We start from the raw sequence: 23,594 nt of genomic DNA on the forward strand, positions 1-23,594 counted from the left end.
TTTTCCCCAATGCGTCCGGTGCTTGAGCGGCTGGGAAGGGTCTGCTGTCGTTCTACAGTATGAGAGCGGCCTCTAGAGGTTAAATAAAAACTCTCACTTCACTGATGCCTTGTGGTGTTTGTTTTGACATGTGAGACTACACTCTGCATGGAGCGGAACACTTCAGATGTGGATTTAAAACATCAACAATGAAAAGGTTTGTATACAGTACACTACAGTATACGTTGTCATATCATCATAAAGTAATTAATTTGTTGACTAGATTCTGCATTAGTAGAGAACAGCAGTATGTTTGCTGACAAGGCTGAGAGGACGCTAACATTAAAGCTAACCTCAAGCAATGTGACAAAAATACACGCAAGTCGTACCCAAATGTTTAAATGTCATGATTGTTACCATCTATTACCATCTATTTGCATTAGTTTATATCCAGCTGGTCACGTTTATACATTCGTTAGCCTGCTAAATTGCGTATTTAAAGCTAATGATGTGAGAACGCAAATTAATATCTTCATGCAGCCAAGAGAAATCAGAAACACATCTGATTTCAATTAATATTTTTTATCCTCACTGTAATACGAAGACTTCAGATCGACCACATTCTTGCGCTAAAAAGGCTAGACACAGTGCAACAAATACAGATTATTAGAAAGCAGGTTCTCAATATGCATTTTAAAGTTATTTTGAATTAGACACATCATCTAAAAAAACAGCGCTCCTGCATGAGATGCTGAATAAACAAAAACAAAGTGAAACAAAGACATTCGTCTAGCGCACGTTTACATAGAAAAACAAATGGATGGTTGCAAAAGAGTTCGGTGTGAATAGCCCCTTACAGATTGTAGAGGTCTTTGGCCGTTGCGTTTTGCTCTCTTATAAGCATTTCTCAGATTAAGCAATGAGTTGTTTAAATGCTTTGTCAGGAAAGATGTTCAACAAGAAATGTGTATCTGTCTCGAGATTCGGTTCCAGTCTGTTGTGTTCCATCTGTTTGAACAGCCCCTGGCCTGGGCTCATAGTCTGACCTGCTTCACCACTGAGTTCAGCCGAATACCACTGCTATCTGTGAATATTGCTACTCTGCATACAACTGTACTGATTAAAAAACAATGTGGTTTTTCGCTGTTATTATAAAGCTTGAGTCTGGAGTAGTAGGAATCAATGCAAGTGTAACACCATGTGAACTGTCTACTGAAGCGTTCTCCCCCCCCCCCCCCCCCCATTTTACTTTTGACTTAACATTTGAGAATATGGACCGACTAAAACGTATTTATTTATTTTATGCACATTAGTTGAAAATGAAATGCTCTATTTTAACAGCCAGGAATGTTCTATGCAATAATATAACAGTGCTGAATTGTTTATGTATTTATTGCACCCTCTTGTGGACTAAGGAAACAACATCCATTTAAAAATCAGCTGACTTTAAAATTTGAATATTAGTTCATATATATTCATATTAATATTTATTTCATTTAAAAAAGTACAATATTTTCATGGTTCAGTCATTACTGTTTATTTTTGTAATAAAGTTGAGCACTATTTTACTTTGAGTGTTATTTTTTCATTCAGTATCAATTTTAAAAACTATTGGTTGATTAATCGGTTATCGGCAGGTACTGCTCAACTTAGTTATCGTATCGGTAAAATCCACTATCGGTCGACCTCTAGTAGTCTTGTACTGTGTGAACTGTGTGAAAAAACACGTATCTTTTAAAACCAAAAATTATAAAATTTTGGTCCTTTATTGCATGTAAAGCCTTTATTCAGAAAATTATTGCATTCAGTGCCTTTACTATTTTAAAGGACCAAAGAGGACCATTATATTTGTGACCTCAACACCCGCGACCCCCACCCCCAAAATGGTTTGGTCCCCCCAATGTTCAAGACATGGTTATGTCCTTGGTTTAGATCTGTATTTATCTGTTTCTTAACTCACAATGGTGCATTTGTGCGCTTATCCGGGATGTCTCAACCGAGAGGAGAATGTGAGATTATGTCCGTAACATGGCAACGTGAATACGTCACACGAGAGAACACGTGAACTCAGTACTCTCGTGAAGCTTACCGGAAGCAATGGTTTATAGTTAAAAAGTACTTAAACATTCATCTTTTCGCACCAAAAGTGATCGTATCACTTTAGAAGACATTAATTTAACCGCTGGAGTTGTATGGATGACGTTTATGCTGACTGTCTGTGATTTTTGGAGCTTCAAAAGGTCTGATCACCATCCACTTGCATTTTAAGGACCTACTGAGCTGAGATATTTTTCTATTTTTTCTTCAAATGTGTTCTGCTGAAGAAAGAAAGTCTTACACACCTGGGAGATCATGAGGGTGAGTAAATGATGAGATAATTTTCATTTTATGCTGAACTATCCCTTTAAACAAAACAAAACAAAAAACTACTACATTTCAATATTTGATCAAGTATTTTTGTTTACTTTTGTATGATAAGAAATTTTGGTACTGCGCTGGGTTGCCACTTGAGGTCCAATGTAAATTCTGGGTCCTGAAGCAAAACCAGTTGAGAACAAGTGCTCTATTTCACTCTCAGAGAGTTTCTTCCCTCAACTCAATCCATTTTCACCATCATCTCTTCCTACCTCCCTCTCCTTCTCTATGTCCTTTTGCCTCATATTATTCTATTTCGAAAACAGATATTCCTGGAGCCAGTAAACAGTCTGGCTATTGAGGCCTGTCAATAGCAGTCACATTCAGGCGGAAATTAGTATGCATCTATTGATCGGAGAATAATGACAAACAAATAATTAAGCATTTGGCTGACATATGTATGTGATTTATTTTTGATTAAGTGTGATTCACTGCATAGAGCTGTCTGTTTGTGCGTATGATGCCGTTTTAATGCATGTGGTACACTGTCTCACTGTTTCCATGACAAATGCCAACACAAACATGTAAACATTCGCTCATATAAAGATACAAAGTACTAATCTTGCTAGCTGGCTATTTAAGGTTGTATTCAAACATGGGTTCAAAGGCAGATAATTTAGATAGTGTAGGTGCCATAGCCATAGGTGCACATGCTGTAGGCATGCTAAAGCTGTGGTGATCATGTTGGTGGTGCAAGCATGAGTCTGGCCTGCAACTGCATGCAATTTCACTATGGATACTTTTACACTTAGTTTAGTTGCTTGGTTCCAACCAGAGTTTTGTTTCTATTAGGCTGAATGGTTACCATTGTTATTCTATACCATTTCTATATTCATTTTAATATTTGCTCTATAGTTGTTCTGTATTTTCGACCCAAAGATATATTTCTACAGTAAGAAGGATCCCTTTAAAATGGCATATAAGTCAAGTGTTGTTGCACTCTATCTACCTCTCTCCCTCTCTGTCTTTGAACTAGTTTTTGTTAGCTGGTGTGAAGCAGGCTGTCAGAGGTTCTGTGATTGTGGCTTTATGACCCCGAGCTGTGTGTACCCCACACCAAAGAATATATGAAGTGCTCCCTCACTGAAGTGTTACACTCTCTCTCCCTCTCTCTGTCACAAAAACATCAACAGTGTCATTATGATTCGACCGGATGCATGAAAGAAGGGTTTGTTCTTATTATTCAGTGGTTACACAAAAAAAAAAAAAGCCGTTTGGTGGGCAGGCATACAGCGAGTGATGGGACAAAATGTCTTGTGTAGGGCAGAACAGGGGTCAGAATCTCCTGCATTAGTCGACTGAATAACACGAGCACTTATGCCAGGACAGTGATAACTGGAAAAGTGTGGTTCCTGCAGGGCCCCTGTTATTTTGTGTGTGTGTGTGTGTGTGTGTGTGTGTGTGTGTGTGAGAGAGAGAGAGAGCGAGAGAGAGAGAGAAAGAGAGAGAGAGAGAGAGAAACAATACAATGCACTTGCCTTTTGGGGTGCTTTCAGAGCTTGTGCCTTCAAAGAAAAACAGCACGCTCAGTTCAAGCACACGGTCAGAACATTCTGTTAACTTTTTTTTGAGTTTTTCCAAGCGTTTATCCATCTTTACCACAATGCCTTAGAATTAATAGCAAACTGACTTGTGTAATACAGAAACTGTTGGGTTTCTCTAAGCTTAAAGGGATAGTTCACCCAAAAATGAAAATTCTCTCATCATTTACTCACCCTCTTGCCATCCCAGATGTGTAAGAATTTCTTTCTTTTACTACGACAAAAGTCTGATCACCATTCACTTGCACTGAATGGACCTACAGAGCTGAGATATTCTTCTAAAAATCTTGAAGCTGAAGAAAGAAAGTCATACACATCTGGGATGGCATGGGTGAGTAAATGATGAGAGAACTGTCATTTTTGGGTGAACTATCCCTTTAAAAGAAGAGCCACAAAACTGCAAGAAGGGGAGACATAGTTGTTAATATTATAATAATATTATTAATATTAATAATAATATGAATACTAATAATACGTTCATTTTCAATAGTCAATTGTCAACTCGTGGGCACATACCTTTAAGTCTTGGCTACAAAAGAGCTATTCAACTTTTTTATCGTTATTGCCCACAAAAAAAAAAAAAAAAACAGTTTATTAAGCACGGGTTTCATGCAACACCATACCTCAATAGCGAATCATATTGTCACACTATAAGAGGAAAGATGTTACAATGGAATCTGCCGTTAAACTGACTATTAGTAAAACAATTAATCAGCAACTTAAACAAAACAATTTATGAAACAGCAAAAATGTAAATAGAAACCGTTGTATTGGCCAAAAAATAGAGTAATTATAATTGTAACAACTTGCCCTGAACTGACATTAATGTTAAATAATCTTGTCCTGAGAACACAGTTCAACCTTTCAGTTAAAGTGATAGTTCGCCCAAAGATGAAAATTCTCTCATTATTTACTCACCCTCATGATATCCCAGGTGTGTATGACTTACTTTCTATCTTAGCTCAATAGGTCCTTAAAATGCAAGTAAATGGAGTTCCCTATCTGTCACTCACTCAACGTTGTGTCGATGTAGTGACACTAGGGATCACTCTTGGGAGCCCGAGACACCTCTGGTCTTTGATAAAAGGCCAATGAAAATTGGCGAGTGGTATTTGCGTGCCACTCCCCCGGACATATGTGTATAAAAGGAGCTGGCATGCAACCACTCATTCAGATTTTCTCTTCGGAGCCGAACGGTCGATGTTTACTGAGCTGACTGTTCATTCACCTCTGCTGGATCTGATGGCGCATTTCAGCAGCTTCTCCCTCCTCTGCACCGGTGCACTGCAGAGAATGCCCCTGGGCGCTTCGGTAGAAAAAAGAGAGTATATTTTTCTAAAAGAGTATATTTCTCTAAAAGAGCGGCACACACGGAATGTCTTTTTAAAGACGCATCTTTTTAAAGATGTCTTTCCATTTGTGAGTTATTCCTGGTTGCGGTCGTTACCTCTCAACTTCAGATGGTCACGATCACTGTCTTTCGTTTCTGGGCGTGACCCATGTGGAGACAGCGTTCGTTGATGGTTCATGTACTCACTGCGAGAGCTGCCGCTCAAAGCAGCCACGCCCCGCTCCAGTACCTTTCTTCCCGGAAGTGCACGAGGAGCTGACAAAATCGTGGGAGGCACCTTTTACTGCCCGGTCCCGATCTTTCAGCTCCCCCGCCCTCACTACCCTCGATGGCGGGGCGGCCAGGGGCTATTCGGTGATTCCCCCAGAGGATAAGGTGCTCGCGGTGTACCTATGCCTGTAGAGTGCCACCACCTGGCGCGGACGCCCAAAGCTCCCATCCAAGGCCTGCAGGTTCACATCGTCCCTGACGGCCAAAGCCTACAGTGCTGCTGGACAAGCCGCCTCTGCCCTGCACGCCATGGCTCTCCTGCAGGTCCACCAAGCCAAGGGACTAAAAGAACTGCACAAGGGTAGTTCCACCCCAGATTTGATGCAGGAACTGCGCTCGGCGACCGATCTCGCTCTCCAGGTGACAAAGGTCATGGTGTGGTCTCTCGGGTGGGCAATGTCCACCTTAGTGGTCCAGGAGCGCCACCTTTGGCTCAACCTGGTCGAGATGGGTGAGGCCGTCAAGGCACGGTTCCTTGCTGCCCTATCTCCCAGGTTGGCCTATTTGGTGACACCGTCGAGGACTTTGCCCAGCAGTTCTCGACAGTGAAGCAGCAGACGGAGGCTATTCGGCATATCCTGCCCCGGCACGGCTCAAGATCCCACACCCCACCTGCTCGTCACCAAGGGCGTCCCCCTGTGGTGACTGCAACGGCTCCACCACAGCCCGCCCCTCCGGCCCAGCCCCGGCGTGGAGCCCACCGCAGGAAGCAGACACCACCCATCTCACAGCGCCCCTGAGACGGGCGACCCAGGGACGATGAAACCCACTGCCTTGGAGCTGGTAAGAAGACCACTCCATCCCCCGGTGGAAGGCTGGGAGGAGAATCTTTTGTTGCCTTTTCATTTGATTTCGCTGCATGCCCAAGTGGCTGCGGTACCCAACAGTTAAGCAAAAGAGCAGTTTCCTCGTTCCCTGGGTCACATACCCAGTGTACATGGCCATCATCACGACCACCGTCCACCATTCCATTTTGGCAGGTTTGGCACTCCACCGGCGGTCTCCCCACCCTTGCGCACCCAGCTGTGGCACAAATCCGCCCCCGATGTGACAGTCTCCATGGGTCACGAGGACAGGCCTCTTCCTCCCCCATTCCAGGCTGTTCTGGGGGTGGTCACAAGGAGCCAGGTAAGTGCTTTGATGTCCCTAGACTCAGCACGGCCATGACATGCTGTGGAACCTCGAGCTCCGCCCTGCCACGAGGCCCCACCTGCCGGTACATCCGACAAGATTGTCTTGTTGGTCCCCCTCGTGCGGAGCTTGGATGCGTGGCTGGCGCTTTCCAATCCGTCGCGATGGCTGATCCGGACTGTCCGACTCGGCTACGCGATTCAGTTCACCAGTCATCCACCCAGGTTCAGCAGTATCCGCTTCACCTTGGTGAAGGACGAAAATGCAGCTACCTTGTGCTTGGAGATCGCCACCCTCCTACGGAAGGGTGCGATAGAACCTGTCCCTCCGGCCAAGATGAAGAAGGGGTTTTACAGCCTACTTCATCGTACCGAAAAAAGGCTGTGGGTTGCGGCCAATATTGGACTTGCGAGTACTGAACCGGGCTTTACACAGACTCCCGTTCAAGATGCTGATGCAAAAACGCATTCTGGCGAGCGTCCGGCATCAAGATTGGTTCACGACGGTAGACCTGAAGGACACGTACTTTCATGTCTCGATTCTACCTCGACACAGACCCTTCCTGTGGTTTGCATTTGAGGGTCAGGCGTATCAGTACAAGGTCCTCCCTTTCGGTCTGTCCTTGTCCCCTTGTGTCTTCACAAAAGTCGCAGAGGCAGCTCTTGCCCCGTTAAGGGAGGTGGGCATTTGCATTCTCAACTATCTCAACAATTGGCTAATCCTAGCTCACTCTCAGGACATGTTGTGTGCACACAGGGACTTGGTGCTCTCGCACCTCAGCCGATTAGGGCTTCAGGTCAACTGGGAAAAGAGCAAGCTCCACGGGCAGGCGTTCCCCTAGAGCAGGTCTCCAGGTGCATCGTGGTCATGACAGACACCTCCAAAACGGGCTGGGGGGCTGTTTGCAACGGGCACGCAGCCGCCGGCTTATGGATGGGCCCACGGCTGCGTTGGCACATCAACTGCCTTGAGTTGCTGGCAATTCTGCTCGCCCTGCAGAGGTTCCGGCCGTTGATCCAGGGCAAGCATGTGTTAGCTCGGACAGACAACATGGCAACGGTAGCATATGTCAATCGTCATGGCGGTCTGCGCTCCTGTTGTATGTCACAACTCGCCCGCCATCTCCTCCTCTGGAGTCAGCAGCACCTCAAGTCGCTGCGAGCCACTCACATCCCGGGCGACCTCAACACTGCAGCGGACACGCTGTCACAGCAGGTTACCCTCAGGGGAGAGTGGAGACTCCACCCTCGGGTGGTCCAGCTGATCTGGAGTCGATTCAGACAGGCACAGGTAGACCTGTTTGCCACCCAAGAATCACCCCACTGCCCGCTCTGGTATGCCCTGACCAAGGCACCTCTCGGTATAGACACGCTGGCACACAGCTGGCCCCCTGGACTCGCAAATATGCGTTTCCCCCAGTGAGCCTACTATGACCCCCCCCATGGCGAATTCCCCTGAGGAAGGACCTTCTTTCTCAGGGACAGGGCACCATCTGGCACCTGCGGTGGTAGACATGATCACTCAGGCTAGGGCCCCCTCTATGAGGCACCTGTATGCCTTTAAGTAGCGTCTGTTCGCTAAGTGGTGTTCTTCCCGACACGAAGACCCCCAGAGATGTGCAGTCGGATCGGTGCTTTCCTTCCTGCAGGAAAGGTTGGAAGGGCAGCTGTCACCTTCCACCTTGAAGGTGTACGTAGCCGCTATAGCAGCACACCACGACACAGTGGACGTTAAGTCCTTAGGGAAGCACGACCTGATCATCAGGTTCCTGAGAGGTGCCAGGAGGCTGAACCCCTCCAGACCGCGCCTCGTTCTCTCATGGGACCTCACTGTAGTTCTTCAGGGTCTACAGAGAGCCCCCTTTGAGCATTTGCAGTCAGCTGCAAATGATTGCAGTCAGACTGCCCTCCTGACAGCGCTCACTTCCATCAAGAGGGTAGGAGACCTGCAAGCATTCTTTGTCAGCGAAACGTGCCTGGAGTTCGGTCCGGGCTACTCTCACGTGATCTTGAGACCCCGACCGGGCTATGTGCCCAAGGTTCCCACGACCCCTTTTAGGGACCAGGTGGTGAACCTGCGAGCACTGCCCCAGGAGGAGGCAGACCCAGAGCCCTGTCGTTGCTGTGTCCGGTGCAGCTCTTTGTCTGCTTTGACGGACAGTGGAAAGGTAGCATTGTCTCCAAGCAGAGGATCCCCCACTGGCTCATTGACGCCATAATTATGACATATCACGCCCAGGACATGCCGCCCCCGGTAGGGCTACAAGCCCATTCTACCAGGGGTGTAGCGGCCTCCTGGGCCCTGGCCAGGGGTGCCTCTCTAACAGACATTTGCAGAGCAGCGGGCTGGGCAACACCCAACACCTTTGTGAGGTTCTACAACCTCTGGGTGGAACTGGTTTCATCCTGTGTAGTGGCACGCAATACAAGTAGATAAGTCCGGGATAGCCGGCCAGGTGTATCGCTTGCACATAGCGCCTTTCACCTCCCCTAAGCTGAAGACGTGCACCATTAACTCCCAGTAGTGTTCACAAACTGTGTTCCCTGGTTGACTTCCTCCGAGCCCTGTGGCAGTCGAGTTTTCAGAGAGACTCGCTGCTGGCCCAGTACACGTGCTAACTAAAAGCCCTGTACTGGGGTAGGTGCTCCGCATGTGGCAGTTCCCCGTAGGTAACCCCATGCGATGTAAATCTTCCACTAATTCATTTCCCTGTTGGCAAACTGCATCTTCCTTGGGCAGAGGCCCCTCTGCCACAGTCTCCATGTTTGTAGTAACTCCTTCGTTGGGTAGGACCTACCATGAGACTCCTCCACATGACATACTTCCGACATAGCTCGGCAAGACCATGTGACGTATTTCCACTTAAATACCCCCCCTCTCTCTGGGCGAGGAGGGACACTCCCCGACTAGACCTGGTCGGCCCAGTCGGATAATCCCCCTTTTTTTTAGGGAGTGGAAAAAAAGAAGGGGAAGAGAGGCCACGACTGGGCTAGCCTGTCTCTATCTTTTGGGTAGTCGACTTGTCACCAAAGGGCCATTCGACACTCATAACAATGTTAAGGGAGATTACGTGTCAGCCTGGTGCGCTGGCTATGAGGCACACAGTGGTCTGCCCATCACACACCGCCAGTTCACGTAACACAGTTCAGCCAGTTGCGGCATTTTGTATAGGGACCCCTAGTGTCACTACATTGACACAACGTCGAGTGACTGACAGATGGGAACATCATGGTTACTTGCGTAACCTCCATTCCCTGATGGAGGGAACGAGACGTTGTGTCCCTCCTGCCACAACACTGAACTACCCGCTGAAATGGTCGGACCTTGTCTCGGCTCCTCAGCATAAAACCTGAATGAGTGGTTGCACACCAGCTCCTTTTATACCCGTATGTCCGGGGGAGTGGCATGCAAATACCACTCGCCAATTTTCATTGGCCTTTTATCAAAGACCAGAGGTGTCTCAGGCTCCCAAGAGTGACCCCTAGTGTCACTACATCGACACAACATCTCGTTCCCTCCATCAGGGAACGGAGGTTACGCAAGTAACCATGACGATTTCTCTTTTGAAGCTCCAAAAATCACAGACAGTCAGCATAAATGTCATCCATACGACACCAGCTGTTAAATTAATGTCTTCTAAAGCGACACGATCACGTTTGGTGCGAAAAAGATAAATATTTAAGTACTTTTTTTAACTCTAAATCATGATTCCGCTCAGGAGCAGAACACGCATGTGATGTAATTGCATTTGAAACTGAACTGAAGCAAGTGTGTCACAGCCTGAAGAGCACTGCTGTTTACAAGTAAGAAGGAGGAACACTGTACAGTAGCTTGGTTGGTTTTGGTTTAGATCTGTATTTATCTATTTCTTTACTCACAATGGTGCATTTGTGTGCTTATCCTGGATATTTCAACCGAGTTGAGAATGTGAGATTACTTCTGTAACATGGCAATGCGAATACGCCACACGAGAGACCGCTTGGACTCCACCCTCTCGTGCGGCTTAAACTCACGTTGGATGATAGTTAAAAAGTACTTAAATATTGATATTTTTTTGCACCAAAAGTGATCGTATCACTTTAGAAGACATTAATTTAACAGCTGGTGTCATATGGATGATGTTTATGCTGACTGTCTGTGAGTTTTGGAGCTTCAAAGGAGAAATCTCCATTCACTTTTATGGACCTACACACCTAGGTTATCATGAGGGTGAGTAAAGAATTTTCATTTTTGGGTGAACTATCCCTTTAAATCTACCTTCGTTATATAGTTGTCCCGTGCCTGAATGTATGCTAGTGTGGTGTTATTGTGTTCACTTGTTTATCCAACAACCATTACAAAAATATGATGTTTTTGGAATTTTGGTTTGGAGGATACAATTCACAAAGATTAGTCTAATGAAGAGTGTTTTGAACAAGCTGTTTGAAACCAACATACAAAGCCACTGCTGGAGCAAATAAACTGTATTTGGTATTTTATGTATTTGGACATTTAACTCAAAACCTTATCATTACTGAGCTATAGCCTTTGTGACAACTTCCTTGTGTAACAACTAGCCTGTGTTGTGACTGTGATGGCTTTTGAAGGAAAGCAATGCTGCATTATCCCTTTAATGTCTTTACCAATAACAATTAAAAAATCTAAGCATGTTGAGTTTGTATTGAGTCTCCCATCCATTTTCCCACAAGACTCAGTTTAAACACTAATTTCCATCTCATTACTCAAACAGCTGTTACCTCTGACCCCACCTCACTGCTAGCACAAGTATGAGCATGCCTAATGAAGCCTTCATATGAAAATGGGTCTGACTGTCCACAGCAAAGTGATCTCAACATTTTTAGAAGTCTTTGTGTTCAATTTAAATGAAATATGTTAAGTACCACTTGACCAAGTGACCACTTAACAACTAAAGGAAAATTTTTGAGAAAGATTTCTACAAAGTAATATACAGGATATTCAGGCAACATGTAGGTGACACGAGTAGGAAACTATAAATATAGCTAGTGGTGCTTCCCATGACAAGCCTCACTATTTATAAATAGGGATTTGAACAAACATAAGTATTATACTAAGGAACTATTTAGTAACTTTGTCTTTGTGTGTAACTTCACAATTATCATAACGTTATACTTAATAAAACAATACAACTGAATTGCGACCACAAAACTGATGGGAGCATTTCCGATGGAACTGACAGTGAATGGATCTAAAACCTTGAGATAACACAGCTCAAATCTCTGTCTCTGGGGTTGCATGATTATGACAAAAATCTAAATTGTTGATTATTAACATCAGGTGATGTTTCTTCAGCGATCATTTTCACGTGTCACCATGACAAGAGGTGAAACATATAGCAAACATCTGCATCAGATTTGCGCTTTAAAATTTGCACATTAGGATCAGTTTTCATTACTGATACTGTAAGACTATAGACTTATTTAAAGGGATAGTTCATCCGCTGCAAAAACAAGTTGGAAAAACTTTGATGCAACAGGAGTACACTTACACGAAGGGGCTGTAATTGTCTGTTTTTTTCACAGCAGCTGATTACTTTTTCGATTAATTGTGTAGCCCTAGTCTCTATCCTACATGAAAAACACGCAGTACAGGTTTATCAAACTCACTCTCAAAATGCAGGTGCGAGTCCTGAAAATTTTAGGGAGTCAGTTCAATTATCGAATGTGGTTGTCACTCATCTGTGTTTAGCAGTCTAAAACAGGACTGACAACCTTATTCTGCTGCTGTGTTAATGTAGCCAGATAGAGAAGAAAAGCTTCACTGCTGTTGGTTGCTAACGGCCAGGTAGACCTCGGGAACGGAGGTGTGTATACAAACAACATCAGACATCTAAACATTCAACAGCTGGGACATAACAAAAGCTCACTGATGGAAAGAGAAAAACACACACACAAACAGAAACTCAAGACACAGGTGGGGATTGATACTGAACAATTACGCCATAATAAAGCAGAGGAAAAAAGTGAATTGAGTCGCAGTTACACCACCGAACAGGTGGAAAAGAACAATAGAAGATCAAATAGAAAACAGGTTTGAGAAGCAGAGGGCGGGCGGATGAAAAGATGTTTCATGCACGTAATTGTGACACAGGTACTCAAACAAGTGCAGTAAGCAGGTCTTGATCTGGACTGAGCCAATCAGCTGAACCTTAGAAACTGGTAGGATAATGACATAGGAGAGACAGACAAAGACAGTTTAGGAAATACAGACTGATTGAAATCTAGACACGTTCTGACAGGTATTACAGAAAGACACTCTATAGACAAAATATTAGGCTCGATTTGAAGAATCCATTTTTTGTTGTTGTTTGGTTATATACTATAATTCAAGGCACATAAGGATGGAAAATTATTACAAACGAAAAGTTCAAACTGAAAATTCTGATGGGATGAGTGATGTTTGAAGTTATTGTAAAATGCAGATTAATGCACACCTGTGACTGCACATTCTATAATAATGCACCAAGTTGCTATGTCACGTGGCAACTGTAAACAGCCTACAATTAGGCTAATCAGCTATATTATTTGGTCAAAGAATTGTTCATTCTGATTATTATTAATCATAAACGCAAAAGTGTAGTATTTTTCTCCCATTAAAAAGTTTTACACAAAGTAAAAATGAAAGTAAGTAGTACAATTTTATATGTACACCCACATGAGATGAAGAGTATTCACATTAGTAGCCTAATAAAAATAGTTTTATTTTACATTCAGGCTGCCATGTTTAGATGACCAGCTGAAAACTACTCACTTTATTACAGTAACCCTCCAGGTATTGGCCATTTTAACTCGCAAAATAAATCACGGCTGATTGTGAACGGTGCATTTCAACAATGGCATTTCTGGCAGACAACTTTTGCATGAACCTACATTTATGCCACTAGGTGTCAGTATTAGTCTAAGACGACTGCCATAATGGCCAGCCATTATTACTTTACTATCATGGGCTTGAGTGGCTAATTGCTTTAACTGGAACTCAATGCTTCTTTGACAGGACAAACAATAACATGCTGCACAGCTTCTATGTAAAAGCTTCCAGTGGTTTCTTTTACCATTATAAATGAAGACAGATTAGGCAGGAAACAGGTTTATAAACAGTGACTCATATTCTACAGGTCCTGACGTGCTGACAAATTATTCAGTGGAGCAGGTGTGATGGACAGACTTAAAAGAGAGGGAGAAAGCTTGACAGCAGTAGTATGGCTGAATAATAATTTATTTGTGTGATTGTGTGAAGTGCAGTGGAGTGTGACTGGTTTTCTGTATGTTTGTGTGTGTCAGACCTCTCCTGCTGTAAAGTGGTTTGGGCTGCTCTCAGGTCCTTCATCTCGCCCTCTGCCCGTTCCAGTCTCCGGGTCACCTCCTCATCTTTCTGTTGCCATGCCAACAGCTGCTCCTGCAGGGACTCACATCGCTGTTGACATGACAACCAACTCTCCTCCTTCTCCCTCTGGTCTTGGGACAGCCTTCAGGGGAAAGTGTGAACACACTCACTCACAACACATGCAGCCATTAACACCTACATGAAAGCTGGATATCTGCACACATCTGCACTCTGCGTGCATACTCAACAGCTCTGTTCAAGAATCTAGCAGCCTTGCTGTGTACTGCCTACAGAGGCAACAACTTTCTAAGGTGTATTCACACAGGACACATTTTTGTGTTAAAAACAGCTAGATGGAATGGATCAGGATTGAACAGAAGTCGCATTTATAGGTGCATTAATTTCCATATGCACTCAGAAGATTTTTATACCGCCCCTGATTCATCTGATTGATTCACTGATTTAAAACTAACATTGATCTGTTGAGTTGCGTGTCAAAAGTTGAACTGTTTTAAAAAAAAAAAACGCACTGCTCATGGTGCAAGATCTGAGAATCATCTGGCACATGTTTACATAAACCAACTATTAAAAAACAGACTTGAAGGCAGTATTCATACCCAAACGGAACCTGATCAGAAACACTCTTCATGAGCAGCAACTCCATTATGTACTTGTGTCACACAAATAAGCACCTCAAGAGCAAGCGAGACTCAATTAACACCTAACACTCTCAGTTGATTTGAGTTTGCCATTAGCGTGTTGCTAAGCTAATGCAATGCTCTAGTAAACACAAACAATACTATGCATAGCACACACAAATATTGAGTGGCATAGTCCGTTTTAATTAGATGAAACTATTTTTATTGACACTTTTCAGAAATTAGTCCACAAACAAGTTTGTTTAGCATTTCAGATTATTTCTCTATTCTGCTGCACTGTAAATATGCAATGCTGCTTTTGAATTTGGCCAAAACAAGGTATCCTGGGTATTTTGCAGTTAACTTTTTAGAACAGTCTTCACAACAGGGCCACGCTTATGATGCCTATAAATTTTGTCTAGGTAGGCAACTCACTAGGTTTTCATGCTGAAAAAAGAGCTTTAGCCAGCCTAAAGTGGTTTGCTGATCTTAGGTGGTTTAAGCTGGTTTAGCTGGTTACCCAGCCTTTAAATCCAGCAAAACGGACCTGCCTAATCAGCTTTGCCAGGCTGAGAGACCAGCTAACCACCTTAGGCTGGTTTAAGCTGTTTGTGTGTGTGTGTGTGTGTGTGTGTGTGTGTGTGTGTGTGTGTGTGTGTGTTTTAGTAGGACAAACACAATCTGTAAAATAGGTATTACCACATCATGAATGGCTACATATAGTAGAAAATGAGATGAGGAAGAGGAAAACAGCTTCATCTTATACAAATACACAAGCTCTCTCCTTCACACTTATCACAGTTAAATCAGGTGTCCACAGAAACTTCCTCTATCCCCTGAACAAGGACTTCCTGGAGCCACGTCACACACACACACACACACGCACGCACGCAAGCACTCCTCCCTCTCTCTATCTTTTCCCTCCATGAAAAAAAGTAGGAAATTCCCAAACACAGATGATCTTATCCATTAGCCTCAATCCTCCCCTTACTGAGGAAGACATTTCAGGAAAAGGTGTGATAATGTCACACTAGTTATTTTCATTTAAAGATCAGACAGTTTCCTCCATAAGGCAGCTCAGCAGAAGATATATTTAGCTCCCTCTTTGAGGAACCAGCTGTGGGAAAACTAAATAATACAACCCGTGATCTAAAGAGAGCTGTATACATTTTGAATTGAAATACTTTTCTTCTCAGTAATTTTGTCACTTTGTACAGTAAAAATATCTAAACATTCTTAAAACAAGAAACATTTTTTTTTTTTTTTTGAGAAGCAAAATTGCATAAGATATTAAGAATTTTCATCAGAGAATATATATATATATACAGTTGTGCTCAAAAGTTTGCATACCCTTGGAGAATTGGTAATATATGTACCATTTTTAAAGAAAACATGAGTGAGCAGGCAAAACACATTTCTTTTATTTCTTATGGGATTTGTTGTGCCTCATGTATTCAGATAGAAGACAAAGGCAGGCCTAACACAGTCGTAAAACCTAACTCAGGCCCACATACCAAGTCATAAATTTTACTGATAAAAATCACGGCAAAATCAAACAAAGGGAGTCCAAAACAGACTACAAATCCCATGAAGCCTTGCTCACTAAAGGATCGAACTCTCAACTCCTACTGGATGAGGCACATGACAGAACGCACCTCAGCCATGACATCATCAAGAGTAGAAATACCTCTGAAATGCTTCCGGGATTCGCTTCCAGCAATTTTGCTCGCCGTGTGTAGACACAGCTCATCGCTGCTCTCAGGTGCAGCCTCGTGGCACAAGGAAGTAACATCTGACTTGAAACTGTGGCCATACAATCTCCATCTCGCTGGACGAGTTGAGATTACTCTGTGTTCCACCGAACACTCTAACGGATCCGAAAGGAGACCGCCAAGCAATCCGCATCTTCATCCGTTTTGCCTGCAGAAGTGAAGAGATAAAAGATTTCTCTTCCATCTTCACTCAAGTCGTCGTCGCTGATTTCTCCGCCAGCCCACCGAGAATCAGCAGCCATACCGCCCGCCGACAGAGCGAGGAAACGGCCTCCCGTCATCACCCGAGCCTCGAGGAACCGAGTCGGAGTTAAAGGATGGATGAACACACATTCTGCATCCTCATGCGATTCAAGTAAGAAGTTTACGTCTGGGCAGAGATAGAATATGATAGTGTGTTATTCTTGTGTATCAAGGTTATTGCTTGTAAAGTTTACGGACCACCGAGTCCGCTCATTGCAGCTAACATTCAGCGTATTAATTACCACGAATGAGATTTGCTGTATTGTAGTCCAACCACATTGGACTGTTGTGCATTTCCGCCATCGTGGGTGAGACCGGCACACTGAGTTTATCCATTAAAGAATCAAAGACCACGGGACGGTTTACGAGTCGTCCACCGCGTCTCTGAGTGATAAACTAACAGCTGCTTTCTCTCCCACGATCGCGAAATCAGCTTTGGGGCCGTCACTTTATTCTCTCTCTCTCTCGTACTAACACACACACACACATGCGACCCCTCACAAACATTCTCGCACACATTTTTGCCTAGTAGATAGCTTCGTGATAAAGCTCAGCTTTGTCCCTAAGCTACCAATGACTGGTTTCTCTCCGCCCACATTCGCGGCCATATTCTCTGGCCGGAAGTCTTGCGTGACATACTCTCCACGAGAGTCACGTCCGCCATTTTGTGCGCATCTCTCCTTACACACACACACACACACACACTCACACACACACCCTCATGTGTTATAGGATTATTTTGATTTCCATATCTAATCATATCACTGTTTAGTTTGTAGTTGTAAGTCGGAAGTTTATTGACTGCATTGTATTAATTATTAATTGATATTACTGCATAAATAAACTTTGTTATATTACAAAGAGAAGTGTTTTGGTTTGTTTTGCATACACCTGTGTCATGCTGACAGGATGTCAGTGCTCGGATTCAAGCCTTCATTCATTGTTTTTTTTCCGAAAATCGATATTCTTCGGATGTCAATTTTCCTAAGAAAACAATCTAATATTGAGACTGTTATACTATCTGGTTATTAGTCCCTGATTCCAGGGTGGTGCCCCGTCAATATTAATCCTTATTAATATTCTATTAATTTTTGATAATTATCTTTGTTGATTGTTGAATTTGAATGATCAGTAAGCTAGTGTTAATTTTAATTCATGTTTCATCGATGTTAACAATTAACAATTGTTGATTTAAAGGATTAGAAAAAGCTAACATTGATTCTCATCAATGTTCTACTGATTTTAATAATTAATAATTATCTTTGATAATTATTAATTATTGCTAATAACCAAACCCGCTCTTAAACGTAGCGCACTATATTTACTGGAGCCCCATATGAGGTTTTAATGAGCTAAGATTCATTTAATTAATTTAAATATTAATTAATAACTAAAGAAATAATTATCAATTATTTCTGATAGTAACACTGATCTAAACAACCAGTAAAGCCCTACAGATTCATATTCAACTGTAGGTTATAACAGAATGGCACAATCATAAAACAAAACATGGCAACAATGAATAAAATGAAACGACCCCTGTTCAAAAGTCTGCATACCCTTAGTTCTTAATACTGTGTATTGCCCCCTTTAGCATCAATGACAGCGTGCAGTCTTTTGTAATAGTTGTCTATGAGGCCCCAAATTCTTGCAGGTGGTATAGCTGCACATTCGTCTTGGCAAAATGCCTCCAGGTCATGCAAAGTCTTTGGTCGTCTTGCATGAACCGCACATTTGAGATCTCCCCAGAGTGGCTCGATGATATTAAGGTCAAGAGACTGTGATGGCCACTTCAGAACCTTCACCTTTTTCTGCTGTAACCACTGGAGGGTCAACTTGGCCTTGTGCTTAGGGTCATTGTCGTGCTGAAAGTCCAAGAGCGACCCATGCGCAGCTTTCATCCAGAAGAATACAAACTGTCTGCCAGTATTTTCTGATAACATGCTGCATTCATCTTGCCATCAATTTGCCTTTAGAGCTCACACCCCCCCAAAACATCAGTGAGCCACCAACATGCTTCACAGTGGGGATGGTATTTTTTTCACTATAGGCCTTGTTGACCCCTCTCCAAACATAGCGCTTATGGTTGTGACCATAAAGCTCTATTTTGGTCTCATCACTCCAAATTACAGTGTGCCAGAAGCTGTGAGGCATGTCAAGGTGTTGTCGGGCATATTGTAACTGGGCTTTTTTGTGGCATTGGCGCAGTAAAGGCTTCTTTCTGGCAACTCGACCACGCAGCTCATTTTTGTTCAAGTATTGTCATATTGTGCTCCTTGAAACAATCACACCGTCTTTTTCCAGAGCAGCCTGTATTTCTCCTGATTTTAACTGTGGGTTTTTCTTTGTATCCCAAACACTTCTTCTGGCAGTTGTGGCTGAAATCTTTCTTGGTCTACCTGACCTTGGCTTGGTATAAAGAGATCCCCGAATTTTCCACTTCTTAATAAGTGATTGAACAGTACTGACTGGCATTTTCAAGGCTTTGGATATCTTTTTATATCCTTTCCCATCTTTATAATGTTCAATTACCTTGTTATGCAGGTATTTTGACAGTTCTTTTCTGCTCCCCATGGCTCAGTATCTAGCCTGCTCAGTGCATCTACGTGAGAGCTAACAAACTCATTGACTATTTATACACAGGCATTAATTGCAATTTAAAAAGCCACAGGTGTGGGAAATTAAACTTTAATTGCCATTTAAACCTGTGTGTGTCACCTTGTGTGTCTGTAACAAGGCCAAACATTCAAGGGTATGTAAACTTTAGATCAGGGCCATTTGGGTGATTTCTGTTATCATCATGATTTAAAAAGGAGCCAAACAACTATGTGATAATAAATGGCTTCATATGATCACTATCCGTAAATAAAAGACAGGTTTTTTTGCATGATCAGTCATATTTTCAAAATCAATGCCAAAATTTCAAAATTTCTGCCAGGGTGTGCAAACTTTTGAGCACAACTAATATATATATATATATATATATATATATATATATATATATATATATATATATATATTATAAAGTGTATTATGAAAAACAAGACAAATTACTGCTGAAAAAAATTATTTTTTATAGTGTGGTTCTGAGGTGGTTTCTGAGTTAATCAGTGTAAATGTCATAGATAAATACTTTTCCAAAGTACACACTGGCTGCTTTTGGAGTGCCTAACAATAAATGAAATGTTGAGACCTAACATATGTTTGATATAAAGTTGAAACGAATTGAAAGCAATATGGGAAGCACATGGACATCTCTATGGGCGTTTCAAAGTCGGGGAGTCAGAAAGGTGTCTTTTTGAGTGTGGAATTGTGAGAACCGTGGTAAAAGATGACGGATTTAAAATAGATTCAGTCTGATATCTGTCATCAGTATAAATCATTAGTGCCTGTGACAGATGAGTATGCTTTGGAGATATCACTGCCCTCTGTGGTGGTGAAAATTAAAGGAGCTTTGAAAACCGAGATGTGAAATGTGTGTGTGTGTGCAGGTTTGGGTGGTTTACGAGGACATTTTTTAGGTTACAAACTGGTAATTACAAGGGTATTATGCTATAAATGTAGTTTATGGGGACATTTCTAGTGTCCCCATAATTCAAATCGCTTAAAAAACATACTAAATGATGTTTTTTTTTTTTTAAATGTAAAAATGCAGATAGTTTTTTGTGAGGGTTAGGTTTAGGGGTAGGGTTAGGGATAGGGGATAGAATCTATAGTTCGTACAGTATAAAAATCATTAAGTCTATGGAGAGTCCTCATAAGGATAGCCGCACCAACATGTGTGTGTGTGTGTGTGTGTGTGTGTCAAAGCCCTATGAGTGGGAACTGCTTATATCTGCCATCACAGAGCTTCACACGCAGCTTAATCCTGCCAATAAATTACAGAATTTAATATCTTTATATTATACATCAGTTAGTTTTAGTCCTCTAATCTGATTGGACAAGCGGCATTCCAAGAGTGCTGATATATAGCATCAAGGTGCAGTCACACAAGACTTGTGCTACATTCATATTTATTTTTCATTCATTCCCATGCAAACATAAGGAGCTTGCATTGCACATCAAAGTTAAAGTCTGGTCAATTCGGACTTGCAAATTCATAATGCAAAGAGACGTTTGGCTAATATAGGATCAAAATGTAAAGATTAAACTCTAAGAAAGATTAGCTCAAAGAAAAAGAATATAGTACATAAAACATCTTTAAAGCTACATACATGGTTTGCAGTGTTAAAGAAAAGTGGATTAGGTGGTATATTTTTAACATCGTCAAATTAATGATATTATTTGTTATTCATTACTTATTATTCATTAATAACAGAAGCCAAACAGCATGACATCATAGCCCATATTGAGAGGTCCGAAGTAATTTCATATGCTTAATGCCTAATGTGACCACAACTTAACAGCACTGAAACCCTTCACTCTGCTTGTCTTTGTTTGTGCTGCTCAAGACATGCTGCCAGTCTTTGCGCTACTTGGCTTAATTTGGGACTATTTTAATAAGCGGAGCAAAAATAGACAAAATAACTGCCAATATTATTTCTAAAAGCATTAGACCTGTAGTTTGATTTGTTCCAAAATGAGGGCTTAAATTACAATGGTGCATTTTTTTCCTTGGTTTGGTTTACTTCCACAAGGCAACATTTAAAAATGGACCAAAATTTTGTTATTAAAGGTTACATGTGAGCAACTGGTCCCTTCATTGGTTTGCTCCAAACGAGGAGTGAAATGCCTTAAAATGAAAATTACTCAATAATAATTTCTTGTTTATAGGTCTGTTGTATAAAAGCATATTAAATACTTCCAAATCACAGCTCATCTGTCCTAATATTCAGTAAAACGGCACTCATGCACCTGTGATAGTGCTTTAATGGTCCTCCATCTGAGCCTTAAACAGAGCTGGTATATGGAGTCCCTGTAAGACCTCAGGGGCCAGATTCACAAAAAAATTCTTAAGAAAAAATAAGAAAGTTCTTAGGATAAATTATAAGAAGTTCGTAAGAATGTTCGTAAGTGAAATTCTTGAAAAATTCGTAAGAAATTATTAAATATATATATAAAAAAATCTTAAGAGAAAATGCCACACTTTGACATTGTCTGATTATACTAGCCTGCTCACAAGGTTGCCTTTTATAATACACAAAATTCATTCTTCAGCACTGGTAAATCATAACAATAAATGTATCTAATAGCCCCACGCTATTATCTTTTAAATGTAAATGCTGGATGTTTCTATGGACTCTAAAGGCTGCAGAGAGAAAGCGCGATACTAAATGTTCTTCTTAAGAACGTTTTGTGAATCCGGCCCCAGAATGCAGATGAATATGAGCATGCATATGTGTCATGTTCTGAGTTGTCGGTCTAACCCTGGAGCCCATGCATTACATCCCCTTTCAACTTTTTCTCAGATCAATTTTGCTGAACTAAGATCTTTCAGACAGGTAGCTGAGGTCTTGTTTCCCTCTGTGAAAGACTTTCATGTCTTTTCTGAAACCCTTTTCTTTCTCAGCGTGCTGTCCTCTTTCTATCTTTCTCTGTGTCTTCAGATTGGGGAGCAATCATGACACACTGCACACAGCGCTCAGAGCAACAACAAGGAATGTGCATCAATACACTGAGACACTTGAACTAACAGATGACTGACAGGTACTAACAAAATCTGTCTCTGCCACACGCACACTTACCACACTTAAACATACACAAACACATGAGCACACCCTGCACTGTAAAAAATAATAATAGATTTTTACAGAGAAAATACAGTATAATTTAACATTCATTCCCCATTTTTCAATAAAAGTGTTAAATTCCCCTAAAATAATTTTTTTTCACACCAAATTTACATTTCCCCTTTACTAAACTGATCAGTGTTACTGACAAAAACAGGCATTCTCCTTTAAATTAAGGTAAACATCATGTTTTTCCATGTGTCATTTTAACCCGAGATGTTTTAAAAAAGATTTCTTCCAGAGTAAAAAAACAAACACATTTTTCAAAGAAAATACAGAATAATTTAACATTAATTTCCCATTTTTTAAATAAAAGTATTAAATTACCCATAAAAATAAATGTATTCACACCAAATTTTAATTTTCAGCAAATATCGTTCATTGAAAAAAAAGAAAAAACTTATAAAGTTGTTTTGAACTTTATTTGACGCTACATTTGCGACACAAAATATTGAGTTTATGCTGTACTCATAATGAAGAAACTCAACAAATAATTTTGAGTGTCAAAACTAATCTAAAGTTTAGTAAACTTCAAAGTAAAATTTATTTTTGCTGCTCATTTAGTTTACTTCATTAAAATGAAAGCAAACTAAATTTCACTGTAGAAATTTTAAATGTAAGTTTACTTAACCTATTTATGTTGGGATTTCTATAACTGTAAATAATGACAGTAGTAATTTCAGGTAGTTACCTTAACATATACAGTAAAAATGATAATATATTTAATAAGACAATACATGTAATTTTCTAGTAAAATATTGGGGGGGAAAATTACCATATAATTAAATGATACAAATTTATATTATGTCTAACAAGAGATTACATGTACTTTTACGGTAAACTATTGTTAATATTATGGTGAAAAACAATAACTGGGCATTCCCAGAAGTCCCTGTATGAGCCATCACATTTCATTATATTTTATGGAAATAGATCTGTTTCTTCTTATTTTTTATATCAGTTATGTACAATGGGGTGTTCTTTGCTATATTTTATGTAGTTTAGTTAATGTTTATTACATTATTTTAGTGTCACATGTGTTACCGGGATGGTGTTTTGTCTATGTGTGAGTGACACCGTCTACATGTGCATTAATTATTGCTCCTAGAAAGGTCACTCTTGATGATCATCATGTGGCCTTTTGTAGTTACAGTGTTTAACAATACAGATAAAAAAGTGGATAA

At 41.5% G+C, this 23,594-nt stretch overlaps 1 protein-coding gene across 1 annotated transcript in view; it reads right to left on the minus strand.

The window, feature by feature from the left end:
* Positions 1-23,594, minus strand: part of lekr1 (leucine, glutamate and lysine rich 1) — a 124,810-nt gene that overhangs the window by 45,683 nt on the left and 55,533 nt on the right. The window contains exon 6 of the mRNA XM_051657077.1: positions 13,988-14,170. Coding sequence (XP_051513037.1) covers positions 13,988-14,170 — 183 coding nt within the window. The remainder of the gene's footprint in view (positions 1-13,987; positions 14,171-23,594) is intronic.

This window comes from Myxocyprinus asiaticus, chromosome 26 (genome assembly GCF_019703515.2).
Source record: "Myxocyprinus asiaticus isolate MX2 ecotype Aquarium Trade chromosome 26, UBuf_Myxa_2, whole genome shotgun sequence".
Classification (NCBI taxonomy): Eukaryota; Metazoa; Chordata; class Actinopteri; order Cypriniformes; family Catostomidae; genus Myxocyprinus; species Myxocyprinus asiaticus.